Source organism: Sinocyclocheilus grahami, unplaced genomic scaffold (assembly GCF_001515645.1).
Source record: "Sinocyclocheilus grahami isolate Dianchi unplaced genomic scaffold, SAMN03320097.WGS_v1.1 scaffold421.1, whole genome shotgun sequence".
Classification (NCBI taxonomy): Eukaryota; Metazoa; Chordata; class Actinopteri; order Cypriniformes; family Cyprinidae; genus Sinocyclocheilus; species Sinocyclocheilus grahami.
The window spans coordinates 346,612-369,035 of record NW_015505600.1 but is presented as its reverse complement, the minus strand read 5'-3'; the positions used below and the strand labels follow the sequence as shown (position 1 = coordinate 369,035).

The 22,424-nt window shown below is 42.3% G+C and overlaps 1 protein-coding gene across 1 annotated transcript in view; it reads right to left on the bottom strand.

Annotated features, from left to right (window-relative positions):
* Positions 1-22,424, bottom strand: part of LOC107551348 (homeobox protein Meis1) — a 64,002-nt gene that overhangs the window by 3,320 nt on the left and 38,258 nt on the right. The window contains exons 9-12 of the mRNA XM_016232922.1: positions 13,745-13,821; positions 2,673-2,731; positions 1,456-1,545; positions 862-955 (exon numbers count right to left, since the gene is read on the bottom strand). Coding sequence (XP_016088408.1) covers positions 897-955; positions 1,456-1,545; positions 2,673-2,731; positions 13,745-13,821 — 285 coding nt within the window. The 3' untranslated portion in view covers positions 862-896. The remainder of the gene's footprint in view (positions 1-861; positions 956-1,455; positions 1,546-2,672; positions 2,732-13,744; positions 13,822-22,424) is intronic.

The following is a 22,424-nucleotide window of genomic DNA, read 5'->3' as shown; positions in this document are numbered from 1 at the left end:
TGTATACTGAATAAGTCAAATCCATTTGTCACACCGCTTTTGATGGCATATTTAATTTGGATATAGTCAATTAGGCTGGACTAAGCTGTGTACCCTGCTGTGCACACCTCCATTTTGCACTCCTTCATCTCCCCTGCCTTTGCCATTAGTAATCCTATTAGGAAAGACAGACAAGAAAATAGTGGACCAAGCCAGGGTCGATAGAAGCAGCTCCACCTAAAACATTCCATGCAAGACTGACATAATTTCCAAATGTGTGGCTATGTATTTTGCTGCAGGGTGAGAGAGCGATTCTTTGTGCGTTGCCTCGCAGGTTGCTGTATAAATGTAACTCATGCATCAACTGTAGGGAGATAGATTTATGACACTTTGGGGACATGCACTTTTCTCTCCTTGCACTGCTCCAGACTGCTTACATTTTGCCAATCAGTCTGTTGCTATGGTAACACACCCCTCCCCTTCTCCGACCAAAACCCCAATCTCAATCCCCCCACCCTCCATTTGCCTCTTTCCCCACACAGCTATTCCTCCTCCTCCTGCGCTCTCTCTATCTTTCTCTTTCACCCACACTCATTTCCCCTTTTTATATATGACTCTATGCACTGTTTAGTAACATGGCCAAAAATGTTCAGAAGTAAGAAAGGGCAGCACAGGTCACACACGTACACAAGCACACAAACTCTTGATCGGAGCTTGTCACCCACAAGTACAGGAAATATTAGTATTGGTAAGCAGGAGAAAGCAGCTTGTTGTCTGGAGGAAAAGAGACATTTTTGTTTCTCCCATTTCGTAAAAGCAAAATTAATCGCTGAAAACATGTCAGAAATTATGGATGCTTGGTGACCCTGCTTTTGTACTTACTTCCCCCATTGCTTTGCGATTGGTTAACTAGAAGGTTACATGTAGTGCCACTGTCCCTCCATGCCCATATTCATGCCCATCCCACTCATAGGCCCTAGAAGGAGAGAAAACAATCGAAGAAGATGCCGAAAGATGAGAAAATAAACAGACCACGGCTCAGAGACAGGAGGTCAAGAAACAAAAGCACAATTCCCCATTTATTAAAAGAAAAGAGAAGAACACCATATGGTACAAATAAGACAATATAAGTAAACAAACAAGTAAATAATGCATTCAAAGGCTAAAGGTTGGAAAGAAGCCTGGCTTTGGATAAATCCTGCATCTTAAGTGGTGAGGTGGGAGGGGATGAGTGATTAGCAACAGTGACCAATTACACAGGTTGGAAGAGGCTTAGATTCAGAGAGAAGAGCAAATTCTGGGAAGATGGGTATTAGAAAGCAAAGGTCTCAGAAAGGAAACATGAAAGGACAAAGGGGTGCCATGCATTAGACCACACCTGTGCAAACCAAGGATCTTAGAATCAGACTGAGAAAGGAGGTAGTGCGGAAGAGAAGGAGGGGGCTTGTGGGAAGGTGGGACACGCCAAGGTCTTACCAGGTGGTCTGATTCCCATGTGCTGCTGGCCGTCCATCACGAAGCCTCCCATGGGTTGACCATCTGGGTTGTAGGGAGCTCCTTGACTTACTGCAGGAGGGCATGGTGAGGGAATATGGGGGAAACGATCAGTGGTCAATTAGTGCTTTTAATTAAGTTTAAGTCGCAGGAGAAACATCATCTGTTAACACGCATGCAGACTTAGGCATTTCACACAGTTTCTTTGGGTTTCATGAGAGATAAAACACTTGACAGAACATGCCCAATGAAGCTTAAGTACTGGGAACAAAGAGCTAAGCCTATATTCGGGAGCTCCTTGACTTACTGCAGGAGGGCATGGTGAGGGAATATGGGGGAAACAATCAGTGGTCAATTAGTGCTTTTAATTAAGTTTAAGTCGCAGGAGAAACATCATCTGTTAACACGCATGCAGACTTAGGCATTTCACACAGTTTCTTTGGGTTTCATGAGAGATAAAACACTTGACAGAACATGCCCAATGAAGCTTAAGTACTGGGAACAAAGAGCTAAGCCTATATTATGTAATACAGGAAACATGTTTAGACAACCCAAACAAATTAAGGTAAATCAAAGTTATCTTTTCCCCCACACAAGCTAATGGAGATGTACTTACCGCGAGTTCACGCTTTTCAAAGTGTGTGTGTGTATGCTGGGGGGTTATTTGGTAAAAGAAAAACAACTCAACCCCAATGAATGCCTTTGAACTTTTCTGAGTCCCTAATGCTACCCTGCCCCCTGAACCCTATTACAGGTAATAAAATTTACAGCAGTCCACAACAAGCCATGCACCAGGGGCACTGTTCACTAACAGGAAGAACTTAGCTGGGAGGCAAACATGGCCACTTCAAAAATAAAATACAAAGTTAAAAAAAGAAGATTAATATCTTCTGTACTTGACCTAACAACTCTCCACTGTTCTCTAGTATAATAAGTTGGATAGAGAAGATCCAGTTGTAGTTATTGTTTCAATACTTTAATCCATCGTACGTGTTTGCTCGCTTCTCTTCGTCACTGAGTTATATAGTGCCCAAGTCAGCATGATTAGTGCTTTGGGTTAATTGGATGGATTTTAGTGGTCAATCATTGTTGACATCCAGGCTGGGCTAAGTATTTACCGGCAGGTGGGCCTCCGGGTGCATGGCTTGCAGGGGGCTTTCGCCTGTGGGACTTGAATACAGAAACTATGGGGGACTTGCCTGCTCGGTTGGACTGGTCGATCATGGGCTGCACTATTCTTCTTCTTGCGTTAATGAACCTGTAAAAAAACAAGATGCAACATATGAATGAAATGTTATTGGAGTTTTTGCTATCTTTTTCTGTAAACACAGTCACATCCAAGCCTGCTGCTGTCCAGATCAGCCCAGATAGCTAATCAGAGGGGTAATTGAGGGATTTTTTCTCTAATCCTCTAGTACTCCAGTGGGAGTGTTGTAGAGTTGTCCCATAACACAGAAATGTTCACAAAGCTTACGACTTGTACAAACTTGTGCTAGCTTAATATATATTGCCTACTAAGCGAAGTGCACAATAGCACTTTGAAGAAAGTGGTGTTTTCCTCTATGTATGCAGTTCTTTTTTAACAACTTTATTTTAAACCACTGAACCATTCAAACCCTGATGCCAGATGTAACGCAGTTGATAGGCACCACAGGAATTAATGTGTTTAGGAAATGTTTGCTAACGTGAAGTGTTGCATTGTCAAAGAACATAAGTACAAGGCATGTTTTCTTTTTCCTTCTGTCTCCCTAGAGGGAGAATAATGAAACTGTGGGTTCAATGAGGAGTTTTTTTTCCCTGCCAAAAAGAACAGGCTGCTCTGCTATTCTGCGTATTGTGCATAACATTTGTGACAAAAACATATTTGGTCCCTGTAGCTTCTGACCCCCAGCCTCTTTGCACCATACATCGGAGTGCTCTGGCCTTGTTGTGCCTAAATCCCCTCTAGTGACCCTGTGACCCTGGTCACCTCCAGGAGACCATGCTCAGGGGTTCCAACTTGATTTATGTCCTCCTGCTGTTACCACAGTTGGACACTTCCATTTTAACATTTGAGGGGGGAATTAGTAGACTTTTAAGGAAACAATAGCCCCGCTACTGTTTTCAGGCTGAGAAAAGCAAGGGAGGAGACCTTGGGGTGTAGAGAGAAAGGGAGAGATAAAGAGAAAGAGCAGGACTAACAGACAAAGAAATGTTCATATAGGCATCTGCTAAGCTTCTTCTTTATTAATTATAAAACGGATCGTTCCAACTCTAAATTTTGACTGTTTAAGCCATTGGAAAATGCAACTGAGAACAATTTGCAGTTTGTATAATTTACTATATTACTATAGATATAATTAATATTCACAATATAATTATTATTATATAAATTGAACCATTTTTTAAATAAATGTAACTATTGAACAATAGCATTTTTGAGCCATCCATCCATACCATGATTAATGGGATTTTAAGGCACTCTTCATGTTTACCCATGGTAATATCACTGTAATAATTTGTCTCTCATGGTGTAAAACTTGAATTTTTTTTTTCTTTAAATTTATTTAACCAGAGATCACAACTTTCTCATATCACCAATATCACTCTACGATATCACCTTAAAGGCTTAAAAAAAGACCAGGGGAGGAATGTACTGACATGGCAGTGCACCATCAAATGAGAGAATGTCTGGAGTTTTATCACCAGCAGCGGGCTGGAGAGCAGGGGGAGTCTCAGACTAGGCATTCCTTTTACTGCCTTCATCTCAGGCTGGGGTCAAAGGGGGGGCACTGTTGTCTATCTGCTGACCTCTGCCGTTTGGATTTTCCTCCCTCGCTCACTCGCTTTCCCTCTGCCTTTTTTCCACTCACTTTTTTTTCAGATTGTGGAAATGGCTGTTCTTTCTTTCTTTCTTTCTTAAAGGTATCTTAAGCTTCCTCTCTCGTTCCTTCTTATGTCTAAGGCCAGATGCGCCAAAAGCTGGAACAAAGGACAAGTGCTACACAATACCAGGCAGGGGGATGGAGAGGTGGTGAGGGTGAGGGAGGGGGTTTAGGAGTGTGAGGAAAAAGAGAAAGAATGGTCATGCTCTGTTCTGTGAGCCAGGCGGACGCCCTTTTTCTCCCCTCCCCAACCCCCCCCCCCCTTACCTTTTTTTTTTTTTTTTTTTTTTTAAATTGTGGAAATGGCTGTTCTTTCTTTCTTTTTTAAAAAAGGTATCTTAAGCTTCCTCTCTCGTTCCTTCTTATGTCTAAGGCCAGATGCGCCAAAAGCTGGAACAAAGGACAAGTGCTACACAATACCAGGCAGGGGGATGGAGAGGTGGTGAGGGTGAGGGAGGGGGTTTAGGAGTGTGAGGAAAAAGAGAAAGAATGGTCATGCTCTGTTCTGTGAGCCAGGCGGACGCCCTGGCGCTGACGGTTAAGAAGGCAATCAAAAGGAGCAGAGAACCATACGGGCCAGGCTAAAGCTGGAGCCTCCATTAGGAGTAAAAGTTCACCTTTACGCGACCTCTCCGTGCTATAGGACTGCATTTATGGCCTGTTCAGTTTCTACTTCCCATAGGCACACAATGAAGCCAACTATTCAGCCTAGCGTGGGACAATGTGGGGCTATTTTAAAGCAAAACGTCACTAGTGGCACCTCCAAAGTAAGGTAAAAAGAGGAGGGTTGAAAATACACAGCTTTACTAAAAGGATGAGAAAAAAAGACTGAAATTAGTGTTTATGAGCCAAATGAACCTGGATGGAGGCTTGGTTGTTCTCATTCTGTTAGCGCATGTGTGTTTCGTAACTGTTGGAGCGCTATTGCTCATTCCCGCCTTTACTGACAGTCGATCTGATCTCTGTCGGGTCTACCAGGTCCTCTGCTAATATCCCACTCTCATTACAAACGCACAGGTGTAGCACGAACGGCACATGAAATGGCCAATTAAAAGCAAGAAATTGTCTTTTTCATCAGCTCCCTTTGTTGCGTGACCAATTAGGGAATAATTTAATAAGCGTTGCTGGAAAGATCCAGATTGAAGATACAAAAGGTTATATTTCAGTATGTCTATCTAAATGCATATGAAGTATGTAATTTTTCTAAGAAATGCCCCCTTCGTTCGCTCGTTCCCTCTCTCTCAGATGTAAACTGTGTGAGGGGGCGCATGCATGACTACGGAGAACCAAATTCACTCATGAAATCGCATTTCAACACACTCAGCTACATTTACATGTATATTAAAAACCCACAAACAGGCATATCAGTAATACCGATGGAATAGAATGATCTGATGATTCGGATCTGCATCTGTGGCTCTACAGGAATCTTCAGTAAAAATATGCATGAAAAGAAAATATCTAAAAGATGTTATGGTTTTAAGATAATTATCAGTTAAAATTATCGATTTAGTCATTGTGCTAACTCTGTGTTGGGACGTAGTTTAGTAGTGTGACAGTAGCTCAAATTATTTTTAAATATTGCAGTTCTCCAGTTACAAGCTGCTTTGTGACAATGCTACATTGCCATTTTCAATGTTGCGCTGTATCGTGCACACACATCAAACTAAGTCAAATTCATGCATAAAGTAATATTCATTGATTTGTTCAATCTAAAATAGATAAATAAATATTTGAGTCCCTGTGTGGCATTTTAGGTATTCTTTAATATTTAAATATGAAGCAAAAAGCTTATTGAAAGCTTATGTTTGTTACTATGGAAACACAGTTTAAATTGGTGTGCTTTCTGTTTTTTGGCTATGAATTTATAGGTTCAATTTAATGCTGTCACCCTAATTGATATGTTCATTCATTCAAAAACACTCATTCAGATTCATTCAGTTTTGTGCCAGTTTTAAATTATATAAATTAAATTACACTTAAAAATGTAATTTTAAATTGTATCATTAAATAGTTATACATTTTAAATTAGATTGCTTCCCTAATTAGCTACAATGTAGTTTGTTTTGTTAGCTTGTAATGTAAATAACTACTTTTTCAAAATTAAAGCTCAACTGTAATTTAACAATTTCAAAATAATGTGTAGCTTGTATCTTGGCACTAAATTTTAGTGCACACCGGTTAACATGCTAACTGCTATAAATCAACTAGCTAATCATGCAATAAGACCCCTCTGGTGAAACTAACTTTATTATCATTATCTGCTCTGGAGATCCATTTACTTAAGTAATTAGTAATTCACATGTTGGCATGCCTCAAGGCAAATTTCATAAATACGAGCATCTCATCTCAACCTAAAGTCATAAAAGTCCACCCTGGCTCCTCCTCTCTCCAAGTCATTCTGGGGTCAGTCGCTATGGCCTACCTGTGCTTAAATAAACTAGTCCAGCTGTTTGCTGCACAAATTCCATTTACACTCCTGCCTCCCCTCTATGCACCCGCTCACTCACTCACACACACACACACACTTATACATACATTTACACACTTTTTTAAATCAGCACAGCAACCCAGGTCTGGAGGAGTGGCGTTAACCTGTTCCATTGCTGGAGACAGACAAGGGGGAATGGGGCATACATAAAGGACCAACTTCCAACACCCGTTTGCATCTCTCACCTCAGACAATTCCATTCAGCCCCATCACACCCCTCTTCCTCCCCTCGCACTGCATATTCCTGCCTTTCTCACCTCTCGTCACGTTCTTAATAACATCGGCCTCCCCCTCGGCCCCTCCGCTGTTTCTTAGACTGGCCTGCGTGGGTGGAATCCCATGAGAAGAACCCACTCTACTGGGTCTAGGGAAGCAGGAGCCATGAACTAGTTGTTAGTACAGTGATGTCATTCTTCTTTAGACACTTACAGCTCATCCGAGGTGTGGTGGCAGAAAGTCACAGAAACATAGGCATGTGTCTTGACATATTTGCAGATTTTGCTGTAGTTGCTTACACCAGCTAATCCCAAACTTGGTGGCTTCCAGGTTTCTTGCATGCAACTGTGAGATCTGCACAGCTATCTTCATGTCAAACACTAATTTGGGGGATTCAATCTCACATTTAAATCTAGTAATCTTCCCGAAAACATTGCAGTGTGTATGTGGCCAGAGATTCCTAGACTTTACCGGGATTACCTGGTCCACTCTAGCAAGGCAAAACAGCTTGCCCAAAGAAAACAGAGGAGATGTAAAGGGGGCTTTTGGGGAAGTCTCAAGTAGGGGCTGGTCTAATCCCTGCTGCATCAGCCCCCCTCCAGCAGAGGCTGATCATTACTTCAGCAAACTCACCCCTGGTGCACCCCCACAAGCTCCTCTCACCAAACAAAGTCGAAACCTTTCCATTAACAGAGCTGTGAAGTCCCCTCTAAAGCCGCTATTAAAGAGTGGGGCCACTGCCTGGGACACACTTTATAAACACATAGCCGGTCTGTGAGAAGGAGAGAGGGGTGCAACAGAGATTTCTATGAGTTGCTCAAAAAATCAACGCAGCCAGGAAGACATATGCAGACTTCAGACCAGGCTTGAGGTGAGAGGAGACCATTGCTGTGATCAACCTCTGTTGTGGCATTCAAACGACCACTGAAAAACAAAGCAGAGTGCAACTGCTGCGAGGTGCTGGACATGCTTCAGAGACGGTTCCCCACTCCTCTGGAGCCGGGGACTATGAGGTCATTCTTGGCATGAACATGGCCTGCCTGCTCTCCTCTGATTCCTCACCCAGCCCAGAGAGAGCAAGAGAAATAGAGCAATGATACATCAGAGAGGGAGGGCACCATCATATGCCCACTTTACAAACACAACATTGGAAAACCCTCCATTCCATGCTGTCATCTATCTCTGAGGGCTCTTCATGCAGCCTGATGCCAGAGGCAAATGCTTGGGCCAGAGGGCACTGCCTCTCTGTCTGCGCAAACATGCAAAAAAACAACCGCACAGTGTTGGGATGTCAACTGGCAGCCAGTTGACATCCCAACACATTAGAGAGGAAATGACATCACGGTGGCAGGTTTAATGGGGCCTCTGCCTAGCTGTCACTGTGGTGGTCTCTGCCGGGCGCTGTAGAGCTCATGCTGGCACCGCCAGTTCTATTGACACACATACAAGACCTTACACGTAAGCTCTGACTGGCATTACTAACCACGCACCAGGAATTTACCTGAGCAAAAAAAAAAAAAAAGTTTTACTTTAACACCTGATGGTATGGTAATTTGAATAACCAGTAGAGACCATAAATGAAAGCTTAAGATTTGTGGTCTGACAAGTTTAGTCACTTTGCTGCTTCAGCTTCCCTTATAAAAACTGTGATGGCACCATGCTGACATCACATCGGGTATTCTGTTATATACAGTACCATGGCACTGTTTGATTCATGCACTATTATATGTAATAGGTAAGTGTTGACATGATGTAAAAAAAAACATCTGTCCAACCAGTGACAGATAGGAGTTTTCATTATTTTAGTTTTCATTTTGTGAAATTTCATTTGGTGAAATTAACAGTGCAGATAATATGGATAGGGCAATATTTTTCATATTTATTCTTTATACTTGCGTTATACGTAGAGAATGCATATATGAAGTGTTACTCGCTCTAGCGTGTATATTTTTGTGGTTGTTGTTGGAGGGGTGAAATTCAACGTGACCTTGCAATCACTGTAATGCTAAAAGCTCATTAGCTAATCAGTGGTCCGCTCGCTAATCAGCGGTCCAATCTGTTCCTAGATTTATAAACATAACCAATATGCTCTAGTGCCGATCCACCCTCCGTCTGTCATGTTCACATTCCCCCACAAAAGAGAGGATAAAAAAGTAGAGAAAAGAAGAAAAAATGTTGGCAGTGCCTGGGGCCTGTTGTGATGTAAGACGGAGGGAGAGAAAGAGGGGGGTGCACCCTTGTATGGTTCACAGACTCTGTACGAATGCATGCATACACACACACATATCTGACGACAACTTACTGCCAAAGAGCCATCCATGCACATATATCTCCACATATAGAGATGCATTCTCTCCGAAACAAAGAAACTATTTCAACTGCGCTGGTCTCGTTTACACTCGCGCACACACATGCTCATGCGCCCCAACACACATTACAAACGACTTCACATGACTAAACACACACACACACACACACACACACACACACACACCCCCACCCACCGAGAGAGAACCACTCCAACTTGTCTACTGTTGACACAACACAGAGTTCAGGTCTGAGCAAGTGCTGAAATTCCAGTATGGCAGAATTGTTAGCAAATACTTGAGAACAGACTGAGCCCAACTGTGCAGAAAGGCAAACAATCCCTATATCCATCCAGCTTCATGGAGCTGAGCTCTCCACTATGTCTCCATCTCCGCCTGATGTAGCAGGGGATTTTGAGGGTGTAGGTTGGGTCGCATGCCTGTGTCTCACTGGTGTAAATATGTCTTTTGTTTGGCGGTTTGACCCCAGGGTTTGTTGGTATTTTGTTGAAAGGCCACGGATATTCACGCTAAAGCACCTTGACAGGAAGGCTGTGTGAAGGCCGCTCCGGGACATGGGCTATGGCTCATCTCACCCAGACCTGCTTGCATCCTTTGGGCCGCTGTTGCGTATACACACACACATACACATATGCATGCATGAACAGTGAGACTCACGCATATGCACGCATGCTCAGCTTAAGCAAGTAAGTTGTCAGTGTACACTACATCTAGAATCATGGATTTAGTAAACACACAGAATCCAAAGGAAAATTTTACTGCCCAGACGTTGCTCTGTGATAGACTTAATGGAGTTCCTTGCTATTTTTTTATATAAGTATAAATTTGTCTTCAAAATAAACTATAATCTTTGCTGTCAAGCAAGTATCCATTTGCTTTCCATTTAAATCTCATCGTGGTGTAGTAGAAACAACTGATATACTACACAGATCTCATTTCTGATTTTGCTTTCGTATAAGTTAAACTGCCTATCCAAGATACCTATTGGGTCAGGGGTGACATTTTCCCCCGAAGCTATAAGAACGTTGCCAGATACTACACACGAAGAGCACATAGAGCAATCATCCAGAGCTTTTCTTGAACAAGTTTCAACTTCTCTTGACATGGGCGGGCTTGGCTGTCAGAGAAGTGAAGCATGCCAGTCATCCAGTTCTCTCTCTTTATTTTGCTATCGCTCCTTTTTTTTCTCTCAGGCACAGAAACCTGATCCAGGGTGTGTGGACGCTGTTTCTCTAAAGTAGCCCCGCCACACTTCACTCCATGCTTTTAAGACTTTCATAAAAGCCGCCTTATTGACAAAACAATCCATCCCTAAGGTTTAAACAGCATCTTTAAAGAGATTATTCAATTCTGTCAGGAAGGGAAGAACGGGCAACACGTGAAACCCAATGACCCGCCCATTGATTTTACATCACTGATCTTTATGGAGTGTTCTGAGAATGCTTTCTCTTATCGTCAAAGGCTAAAACTTTTCTTTCTCTCTGCAACTTTCCTTTTTCTTACTCTACCATTATTTCAATGAAAGTTTTGCATTTGTATGTCGAACAACTGACTGTGCCTTTACATCATTATGGAGTTGTACATAATCCCTATCAAAGCTCTGACATCTCCCTCCAAAAATAGATCCCACATCGATGCCTCCTCAATGCCACGTTCGCTCACCGCGTCTTAGGCTGTCTCTGTGTGTTCATGCGTGTCCGGGGGTGCGTATGCGTCTGTGCTCATGTGTGCGTAAGGGTGACCATAAGGGTGTGACTAAGTGTATGTCTATTGCGTATCATCCAGATTTGAAGAATAGTTTTCAGACACTCTCAATGCATGTTGACTAAACAACACACTCACCCACGTGGGTCGATTGTTAATATGTGGACCCAGATTTGCAGCAGTCCCTCACGTTATGTTAGCGCCAATAATTCATGAGTGATCCGTACACCACGCGGCCTTTAGCATTTTTTATTTAATCTTCAGCTTGCAGATTCTCGGAGTCCTCATCAATAATGGACACATACATATGTGTTAACAAGTCTATGGGAGCAGGGCTTAAGGAAGCCATAATTTTTGGTTGATCTCTTGTTTAGCTCCATCTGTTAGCTGTTTGTTTGATGTCACATTGTGGTTTCCACATGTTCACCCTTAAGTCCTATAATCAACAAAATGTTTGTTCTGAGATATGGCTAAATTATATGGACTTGCATGCTAAGCAAATTAAATCTATATGCTTGCATGCTAGAATGGAATGCTGGAATTTATCTTTTAAATCTTGCACGAGTATTGTATGTTGGAAATAAGCTGTATTGGCCCGGTGCTTTGACTAGTCTGATGAATAGAATCACAGCTTGGGAAATTGCCTCTAAAAATCAGCAGGTCAGGAGGTAACATCACCAGGGGTTGCCATGGAGACACCCAATGGTGAGCTTCCTACTAAGCACAACCACGGGCCTATGAAACGACAGATCCTACTCTCTAACCCCTAATGTACTGAGCATCTCTCTCTCTCCCCCTCTGTTTTCATATACACTTTCCATGTCATTTGCACCCTTACACACATATCCGAACACATCCACACTGATGCACACAATCTGAGAGAAGGCTGCAATATCCGAGCATGCAGGGTTTAACAGCTAATACCGCTTAAATTGGCCACCTCTGGCTCATCGCTTACACACTTGCTCAGACAAGTGCTCCTTCTCCTGCATCCACACAAACACAGGCAATATGACAATTCTTCCAACATACACCAAACCCTGCTACACAATGATTCGGCCCAGTAGCCGAATGCTGGGGTAGGACAGGACAGTGTGTGAAGTAATTGCCTGTGTGTTCTCTGCTAACTAATATGGCTGAAAGAATTGATCTCCCATGGGTTGTTGTGAGGTCACAGAAATTGATAACCCCAACAAGATTCCCTTGTGTCCGTCAGCCTGCGTCCCACTGATAGGCCACTTTTGTAAATTAATCCTCATTCTTAGTCACCGGTTGTCTCGAAGGTACCGAACCGAACAATGGTAAGGATTATATTGTCAGAAATTACATTTTGTGTAATGGGTTTTAATACGTCTCCCATCTCTCTCACTCTCCTAACATCTGGTGTACATAGCAAGGGATTGGTTGTTAATAAGCTTGAGAAGCCTGATGGAATAACAACGTTACAGTATGTAATCAGGATACAAATGTATATTGCATTACAGTAAATGTGATATGTTTAGCAATGCATTTTGTAAAAACAATAATTGCTAGCGGAATTTTTAATGAATATTAAAAATATATAGTACTACCAACAAGTACTATGGTACAAACAACTTTCAGATGGGCATTCCATAGCACTATCCACAGCAGCTACATTAGACTGCGCCCATTCTAACAACCAGTTTCTACAGTAATTGCAACTATCACGTACAAATGACATGACGCTTAAGTGAAACTATTTTTGTTTTACAGTTGGCAACTCATTGCAATGACAACAGCCAGAAAAATGCTTTCAATGTACACATACATGTTTTCTCGTTCTATAAAAATGGCTATGTATAGATGTGATCTAGTTTCTTTTGCTTTTCTCTTGTAACTTAAAGTAGTTTAATGGTTCATATTTGGCTATTTGGATGATTAGGCTACTGATTGCCTTTGTGAAGTAATTAATATGTAATTTCTCATTTGTATCGGAATGCTTTTTTAAAACAACTCTCCCATCCCATGTTGGGAGTGCTTACATTAAGGCCGGTTCATTCAGCAAAATGGATTAGGGCATGTAATCAGATCCTTGGCAATATCAATCTCTGACACTTAAAGAACAAGAGCGGAGTGAGTTTGCGAACAGAATTTCATGGCCTGGCATGAAAGAATTTGTGGCGAAGGTTGTTCTTTATGTTCTTACATCAAACGTTCCGTCCTTTGTTAGTTTTCACCTCCCCACTCCCTATCTCAGGCCCTTCATTAGACACGGCTAATAACAGTAAGTATGTGCTGATAGCCATCACTGGTAACAAACACACCCCTGTGAAGGTTCTGTCAAACTTTTAATGGTGGAAACGACAAAATCAATAGCTTTTTAGGCTGAGACATAGAGTTCTGTGTCACAGTAAGCATGGGACAGACAGGTTTTGAGAGAGGATTCACAGAGGCGCAAGAGTAGCTGCTCTCACAGGGATTCATATTTGAATGAGTGAACAAAAAAATTATTTAGTCGGAAAAATCCTGGCGGCAATATCCCTTTGGGTGAATTGATTTGAAGGGAGCTGAGGCGATAAGTGGGAGACAGATGGGAGGAGCGAGCAAAAGTGGGGGGGAGGGGAGTGTATTAATTCAAATCATTAAGAGCCGCTTGCCAGGGGCGAAGCTATTGATTGCATGTAAACACAAAAGTACAATTGACTTACCAGTTGTTCACTTGTAGTATAGTCAGCCCGGTGTCTTGTGCCAGTTGCTTTTTCTGTTCTTCTGAAGGGTATGGGTGCTGATAAAAGAGAGAGAGGAAAAAACAACAGGAAATTACATGAGAATTATTGTAAATAAATAAATTAATGAACACATTTGTTAGTGAGAGAAAGGTCTGAGGTACAGAATGGAGACGTTGCTCACACATTTGTGCAGAAAAGTGGCAAAGCAGCTGTTAATTAGTGTGAAAAAGTGAGGTGTGTCTCTTTCTTAGAGTCATTAATGGAATATGAAATCGTGTAATTAATGGCAGCGAAAAAGGCAAGCCAATTATAAAGTTAAGTGAAGTGTGGGAACAGAAACAGTAATTAGAGTGCTGTGCCGTGCAACCCCACTGAAATTTATTCTAGTCATCTTGCTGCCATGAATGCATGATAGACAATGGATATCGGAAGCCTTGTGTGGAATACAAACCACAAATCTGACACATACCTCTTCCTTTTTTAATTTTTGTGAGATTACCGTCATTACAGATGATTAGCCAGTTAGCTAAAAGGTAACAACATGGGTGATACTAAAGTAAGGTGAACAGTTTTCAATACAGCCAAGTTAAGAACTTGATATTTTGCTGATCCAGCTGTTTAAATAAAGGTGAGGTGAGATTTGCTTGATTTATACTAGCATTAGTATGAAGTATTGAGCTTTCTAGCTTTGAGTCTAAACAATGTGCTGTTCATAAAAAAGACAAGACAGAGCCTGTGTTGAGGCCCCTGCTGAGCATGTACAATGGGAGGTACATTGTGCAAAGATGTTTACACCACATTTATACCTAGAGAGATAAAAAAAGAGATAGAACCCTGTGTTTTGGTCTTAAAGCACAGCAATAACCCCTCTACCATTTCTGTGGTACAATATTTTCATATAATGCTTTGTTAACACAATAATCGGACCTAGACACCTCCACTGTTTGACTCACTGTGCTAACAGATTCAGACCTTCTAAGCCCATTACCAAACCTTGCACAACCTGATAGGGATTAACAGAGACAGAGGCTTTAACTTGGCGTTGGGCTGCAAATCTACCAAAGTGACAACAGATCGCTGTTTAACAGAGGAGTTAGCAAATCACTATTACAAACAAAAATGTTTTCTACTAGTCCTCAAACCATAGCGAGTCAACATCCTTGACACTGCAGCAAAGTAACTAGGAGCCAAGCATGTCACAGGGAAAGGGCACTTATGAATATAGTTTACTTTTACTTATGTGATCTAACGTATAAGGAAAGGAAGACATTGGCAACTGTGATTCTGATTCACCCTTTCAGAGGTATAATAAGAACAAGGCTTCCAAATGAACAAACAAAATGTAAAAATGGTTGGCGCCACGGGTTGTCTGATATTTTTTTCAAGCAATAATAAATTGGAATGTCTTTCATGTTGCTGAATGCATGTTTATTTACTGGTACTGCCAGAGAAAGCGAGCTGTTTTCCTGTCGCTCTGTCATTTTCATGTGATCCAATTGTAGGTAATTGGAACAAACTGTGGATAATTTCATGCAGAAAGTTATAATTGTAAGTGTCGCCTCCAGCCATTTCTAAATAGATTTTAAGATTTTTTTATCTTATCTTATCATATGTTTCCAGTGTCCATCATTGTAAACCACAAAGATGAGGTTTGTGTGAAACCAGGGCCAGGACTGGAAATGTGAGAAAACAACATTCCAGCCTCTCTCACTGTCATCTGATCAGTGGTAATTGCTGATAGCAGGCCTTTGAGCATCAAAAATGTAATGGCAACTACAATCATAAAATCAACGTATAAGTCCAACATCACATTTATGTCATTCCTGCCCTGTTCTGTACTTCATCAAATCATCAGAGAGAGAACAGCGGTCATGCTCAACTTTACAAATGAACTGTGGAGGTAAAAATGGCATTGAGTGTGGCATGATGGCTGGTCAGCCCTGTAGTGAAGGGAACATGTTTGGACAAAAGTATCAGAGGCCTCATGACTTTTAAGGGGAAAGCTGTGCCAAAGGCTATGTGATAGCACAAACACTGACTGTTCTGCTGCTGGCTTGCAAAGAATGACTCCAGCTCTGGGCCGCTGCAATTCCAGGTATGAAGGCTGAGAATTCACACATCGTTGTGTTCTGCTCACTACCTCTCCTACACCGAAAGATTTTAAGGACAGCAGGTTAAATTCCAGCTTTGTTACACTCCGATAACATGATTTGGAAACAAGAAACTCTTTTCGCCAGACCATTTGCATACAAGATTCTTTTGCAATCTGCTATTTTGAAACCCGTCTCTTCTACAACTATGTTTTGTCAGTCATTGCATGGTCTAAACTTGCAAAGGAATGGGTAACTAAGAGTCATTCACATTAAAATTCAAATATTAAATATCTTGATGAGATATAGAATGAAGAATGCATTGTACAGGCTTCGCTTTCAAGAAAAGAAGTGGGAGGAGGACTGTCAACTAAGGCAACTTGTTAGACAACTTTACAAAATGAAATGTTACAACAATGCACAATGGGGTGGAGAAAATGAGCAGTCAAGTTTCAGCTCAACTTAAATGTAACCTAATCCTATCCTAACTTCTCATTAAATCCTAGAAACCCCACACAAAGACCTGTTCTGTGATTGACAGGTGGCTCCGACCATGAGCATTTAGCAGTACCCAAACAGGATTCCTGTACAAATGCCAACTGGGTCAAGCTCTTCCGACCACAGCATCGAGCGTGCCTCACCTTTGTTGTCATAATGACCTCGAGGTAGCCACACCTGTATTTGAGCAGAATGGGGCAGCAGTGACTGAAGCCCCATTTACACTTATTACTCGTCATATCTGGAAAACATACAGCTATGATTTATTCACTTTTAATTAATAGCTGCTCACACAAAAGCCCTTATGTTAACTTAAGCCCTACCTTTTTTTGGTTTATATGTAAATTGTCCAGTATCTATGTGCAATCATGGCAGGTTGATAGATCAATTCTATGGCTAAAATACCTGGGTTATTATTTTTGTTGTTGTTTTGGACCTTTCTGTTTGCTAAATGCAAAACAGACCTTTTTTTCCACATTCTTTACAAATGTTCTTCCATTCTGTCTCTTTGAACAATGTTCTCACACATCTTTTCCATCCTTGTCATACTGATGTATTTCATAAAAGCATTCATAAACTTATGAAGTGGATATGTTCAGAAACAATTTTTTTTCTTTGTCTGGTTCTCCAAACACCAAAGTAACCCTATGCGTCAAAACAGTGTGATTTAGATTCTGGTTTAACTGAGAGAAACCAACAGATTTTATAATAGTCAGAGAGCGACAGTATTTTAATCCTCTTGGCAGCAGTACTGGCTGAGAATTGTTTTCTCAGGGTCTCGTGATGCTTTAGTGAGAAAGCAATAATACTGCCTAAAGAACAGATGGAAAATCTCAACGCATCCTCCCTGTTTCCTTTCGCCTATCTTAATGATACGTCTTGTCCAAATATACTACTCCTTTCATCAGAATTTCCAGCCTCTTCTGCACTGGTGGATACCAAGCCAACAATGTCCTCCCCATGCTCAGTTCTCCATCATGTATCTTATCTGTGTGTGTGTGTCTGTGTCTAGCAGTGCATCAACAATAGTCCCTCCCGATCTTCCTCTGTGGCCCCCTCAGACAGGGAATGGCGGGGAAGAGCATAGAGTCCGTGTCCTATCGGCGAGATAAGAGAGGTGAACAGGTCTCTCCCATTCTCTCGTGCTCTCTCTGAGCCCAAGATTGCTGCTCAAAATCGAACTCAGAATTTCCCCCAACCCTTGGTTGACTCTGCTCTCCTTACCCACAATTTCGAGCGATGGCAGAGAATGCTGTTTTGAATACAGCCAAGATATGAGGAGTCAAGTTGTGTCAGGAGACCTTTCCGTGGGAGAGGGTAGAATTCCAGTATTTACTGCACTGTACCCTGAAAGCTGAGAGGTACAACCCAGACTATGAGAGCAGAAACATGAGAGGTGTGTACTCTTGGTCTTTATGTCTTTGTCGGGAGAGTTGTGTGTATATAGAACAGGGAGGAGGAGGTCTGGATGAGCTCCAGCTGTGCTCCTTATCAGGTCCTTAGACAGGCTCCTCTGGTTCACTGTGAGGGGAGAACTATTTTGGAAGTTGCTTTCATCTCTGTGTTTTCTTCATCATTTTGCTTCCCCCACAAAAAAAAGCCAGAATCCCAGCAGTATTTCTTTACCCGTCAACTCCCAGGGTTGGCTAGGGCCACATACTGAACACATCCTCCCCCCAATTGCTGTGGACACGTCTTTTTGTGTTCCATTTAACCAATTAATTACAATCAGCCACAACCCCCTCTTCCCCACTCCGCTGCCTTCATTACCCACATTACCGTTATTATCGTTATGTTCTATTTAAGGGAACATTTCTCTCTATCCTGTGTGATTTGGATTAAAGAAGCTTTCCACACAAGATTAACTTCATAAAATAAGTGTGCGCTGAACATGGTGCTTATTCTTCACACAGAAAAGGAGTGGGGAGGCATGGCACAAAAATGAGGCATGCCCCTTGAGTCGCAGAACACGGGAATTAATCCTAGTGGCTCCATCTGACAATGCTTCCACTATGTGCCTATCTCGCTAAGCAACGTGCTGTCTAAATAGTAAATACGTTGCAGGGGCGACTCAGGTCAACAGGTCCTTTTAAGGTGAGTATGTATGGGTTCATTTCTGCTGCCTCACTTCCATATTCCTTGTGGCTAATCCCCATGGAAGCCAAGCTGCCCCTGAGGAATGCCTGAGGCTTGATCCAGGGGCCATTTTGGCCAAAGTGTCTACTGAGTATCATTTCAACATCCTATCTCAGAACCAGCCACTGTATGCGTGGGCTGCGTCCACCACTCTTCCGTGGCTTGGCCCTTGAGAAAACAGGATTAGGTCTGAAGTTTAGTGCTCCACCTACTCCAGCTCTGCTAGCATTAACTGCACCAGAGCCACAGCTTCAGGCCTTCTGCGATTGGGCCACCTACAACATTCAGCCCAAACCTCAGGGTGGGGGAGGAAGGATTACCCTTGATATTTGGCAAAGAGCATTATCGTCTCACCAGAAAATTGTGCACTCGTTGTCTTCATCAGTAAAACATGCATGAGAGAAACAATCACAGCTTTGTTGGAAAGTTATTTATTATCAGAGAAAGGTGTTATTTCTCAAGAAAGCACAGTAAGTCTTGACTTTAGAGATATTTCTTGGCTGAGGAAGAGTTGAGACATTTCAAATTCCTTTTTGTGTATGTGGCATAAACATAAAGTTTTGTCCTTCATTAAGAAAAACAAAACATGATTCATATGGAAAACTGAAGAGAGAGAGCGAGAGCAAAAAGACAAAACAACAAAGCTTCTGTAACCCAATTTCTTCCTAACTCTGATTCACCAATGAGACAACAACAAAAGAGGGAGAAAGATCTTAGATTTGGAAAACAACTGGAGGCCAGGGCTTAAGATGCCCTGGCGGAGTTGGTGACTGGCTGGCTCACAGAAAGTGGGAGTGCTTCATTGGGAGCGCCACTAAGTTTGTAGTGAGCTAAGTCAACACAAAGCCAGCACATGAATTATTCACACGCAGCGTTTTTAGAAATCCTTGTACTACAACAAGATTAAGCTGGGGAAATTTCACCCTTGGAAGCAATTTTTTGCCATTTAATCTCTACTTTTGATAAAAGAAGATGTTTAATTTGGTTTCCAGCATGGTAATTAGTCATCCTTTTTTGTCAATATTTTTTGTTGGGATAGGGAAGAGGGTGTAACACAAGTGCTTTTGGGTAGGCAATAGGCACTTTCGGTTTGGAGGCAGCTGAGGTCAGAATGTAAGTCTAAAATTAAAGGATGGGTGTGGGCCGGAATACAAATCAGATCTATCCATATCTGTGTAAACTTCCAAGCCCACAATGTGCTAAATCAACATTATCAAATTTGAGCTAAGGGCTTTGCATTCAAAAATGCAAAGTGCAACAGGCAAAAGACAAAATAACACGTATCTGGACACCCAGATTTGTAAGGCACTTCATTTGAAGACAGTGGCTGGTATTTGAATAGTTTTACATAGAGTAGAGCAGAGCTAAATTTTTATGGGGTGGCCTATAGCTTCAAGCGCCACCAGACTCTGCAAAGAGGTAAGCCAGGTTCAGGCACTGATCTAAAGTCAGTCGCAGTAGGGTAAGCAGCCTCTTATTCGGTCTCATTACAGATCCCAGTGGAAGGGTGGGGAGTCTGTGTTTAAGGGGGATGCGTGTTGTTCCACACCTGCTGTTCACAGTCACACGGTAATAAGGGGGCCAGCCTGCAAACACTGACTGGAGCTTGGTGGACTGCGGCTGATGAGCCCGGGCTAATTCAGGGGTGATTATGTAGTTTACTGGACCACTAAACCTCTTTAAGCTTGTAATTACAGCCTATTTGAGGGGGGAACATTCAAAAGCAATTCAGCTGCGCCGTGCCGTGCCACGCCGACCGCAGCTGGAGGTGGGTTGCCGGCATTCGGCGGGGGAGTCTAATATCTGCTGGGATGGGGATTTTAGCACAGTCAGTCAGGTAGCATCACGGACAAAGAGGTACACCAACTCGGCCGGCCCTGTTCCAGAGAGCGCCTGCCAGCGGCTTTGCTTGACACACAAAATCAGAGTGGCTTGTGATCGTTTAAAGCTGATAAAAACCCAAATGATTGTTTTAGCTATTATCAAGAGGGCTGCAAGTGAAATGCAAAGCAGTGCTATTAATGCATGCTTCGGTACACAAGCTACTCCACCCTCCTGCCTCCCAGTAGCCAAAACTGGGTTTGTTGAAGGTGGGGGCCGAGTGCCAGGAGCAGGAACTCATGGTGCATTAAATGTTAAGAGGATCAGGTTACCATATTGCACCTTGACCGAGGAATCCTTTCCAATGCCTTTACTCTCAAGGAAATTATCCTTTAGCTAATTCCACTGAAATGGGATACTCAAAGGAAGCAATTTCGGAACCACACAAAAATTCTAATAACCTGTGCGATATTATTATGTTATTATCATAATTACCCTTTTGCCCTGGCCATTTTAATTAATGTTCAATGGAAGGCCTGAGGGGGAGGAGAAACCTGGTCACGGTTGGAAAAGAGTTAAAAGAAGGTAAAGGCATTTTACAGTTGCTCCCTTATGTCATTTCACTGTCTCAATAAAAGAAGGGCAGAGTGAAGGAAGGAAGAACACAGAGACATATCTCTCCTCTCCTCTTTTTTGCCATCTTGTTTTATATCCTTCTCCTACCTCTTCTTTCTTCCATTTTCTCTCTTTTAGCAAATGGCTGCAATATAACAAAGAGTGAAAAATGTAAGGGGGTCTGAATACTTTCCGTACCCACTGTATCTCTCCTCTCCTCTTTTTTGCCATCTTGTTTTATATCCTTCTCCTACCTCTTCTTTCTTCCATTCTCTCTCTCTCTCTCTCTCTCTATCTTTCACTGAGCGGAAGAGGGATCTTTCTCCATCGGTGCACAGCTTATACAAATCAATGACTTAATCTGTCGTAACAAACAAGTGAGCAGCGCCTTGACTCTGTCTGCTTCTTTTTCCACCACAGCTAAAACACTCTGCTGATAACAGAAAGAAGAATAAAAAGGCCCATGGACCAACACTCTCATCCGCTCTCTTAGTGACCTCACTTTCTATTAACGTGTGAATCTAATCTGATGAAATGTGGTTCAAGACACACATTGCAGATTCCTCACACAGAAGGGAGTGATCCCCTGGCTGCACGCAGCAATCTCCATGGGGACGACATGGATCAGCAAGTGCTCTCAATGGAACTCCCATGCAGCCATGCATCCCTTATTGCGACAGGAAACACCATGCCCTCAGCGCGGCAGGAAAAGGTCAAGATCCACTATCGAAGCTAAATGGAGAGAATCCTATTCAATAGTTGAATATATGCCAGGTCCTGGATAAAGTTAAGGCAAATAAGACAAATCTAAGAGGTTTTAAGTGTCTGAGACCATTTCCCCTTTGTTCATCGCCTTGGGAAATCAATGACAACAAAGACAACGGCACTTTAAAAGGGTCTTGGATTCAGTGCACAGGACATGCTAGCTCCATAAAACAATTTATGCACTTACGCATGATGGTATAAAATAATTGAATTTATCTCCTCTCCAAGCCAGCACACTTAATGATACACCATAGACTATAAAATGCTTGCCCTCTCTTTTTTTCTGTTTCAGACCACTCCGCTTGAAAAAATGGAATGGGGAAATGCAAAATAAAGCAGTATCAGTCTAGGTGTGATACTGATGCATAAATGAGCTTGTGTTTTTATATGTGTGTACTTTTTTCCAGACACATTGCCAGACAATTATTCTATTGATGCCCTGTGACTTCTTCACGAAGGGGAAAATAAGCCCCATCAAGAGGCCTGAGGGTAGTGCCCTTTCCTCCTGAAGAACTGTTTGTCCCCAGATGAAAAGCACAATGAGCTCAGAGTGGCACGCATGGCTGAGATTACAAGTAAGAGGAACCAAATTGATAAATTAGTTCAGCAAACGTGCAAACTGATTACCGCGTCTTTGCTGCCATATAATCCATCAGGCATACACTGGCGAGCACATGCACACAAACAGAGTGAGCCAAGAGTATCTGGGACAGACTGCTGGAGCTCTGCTCTGT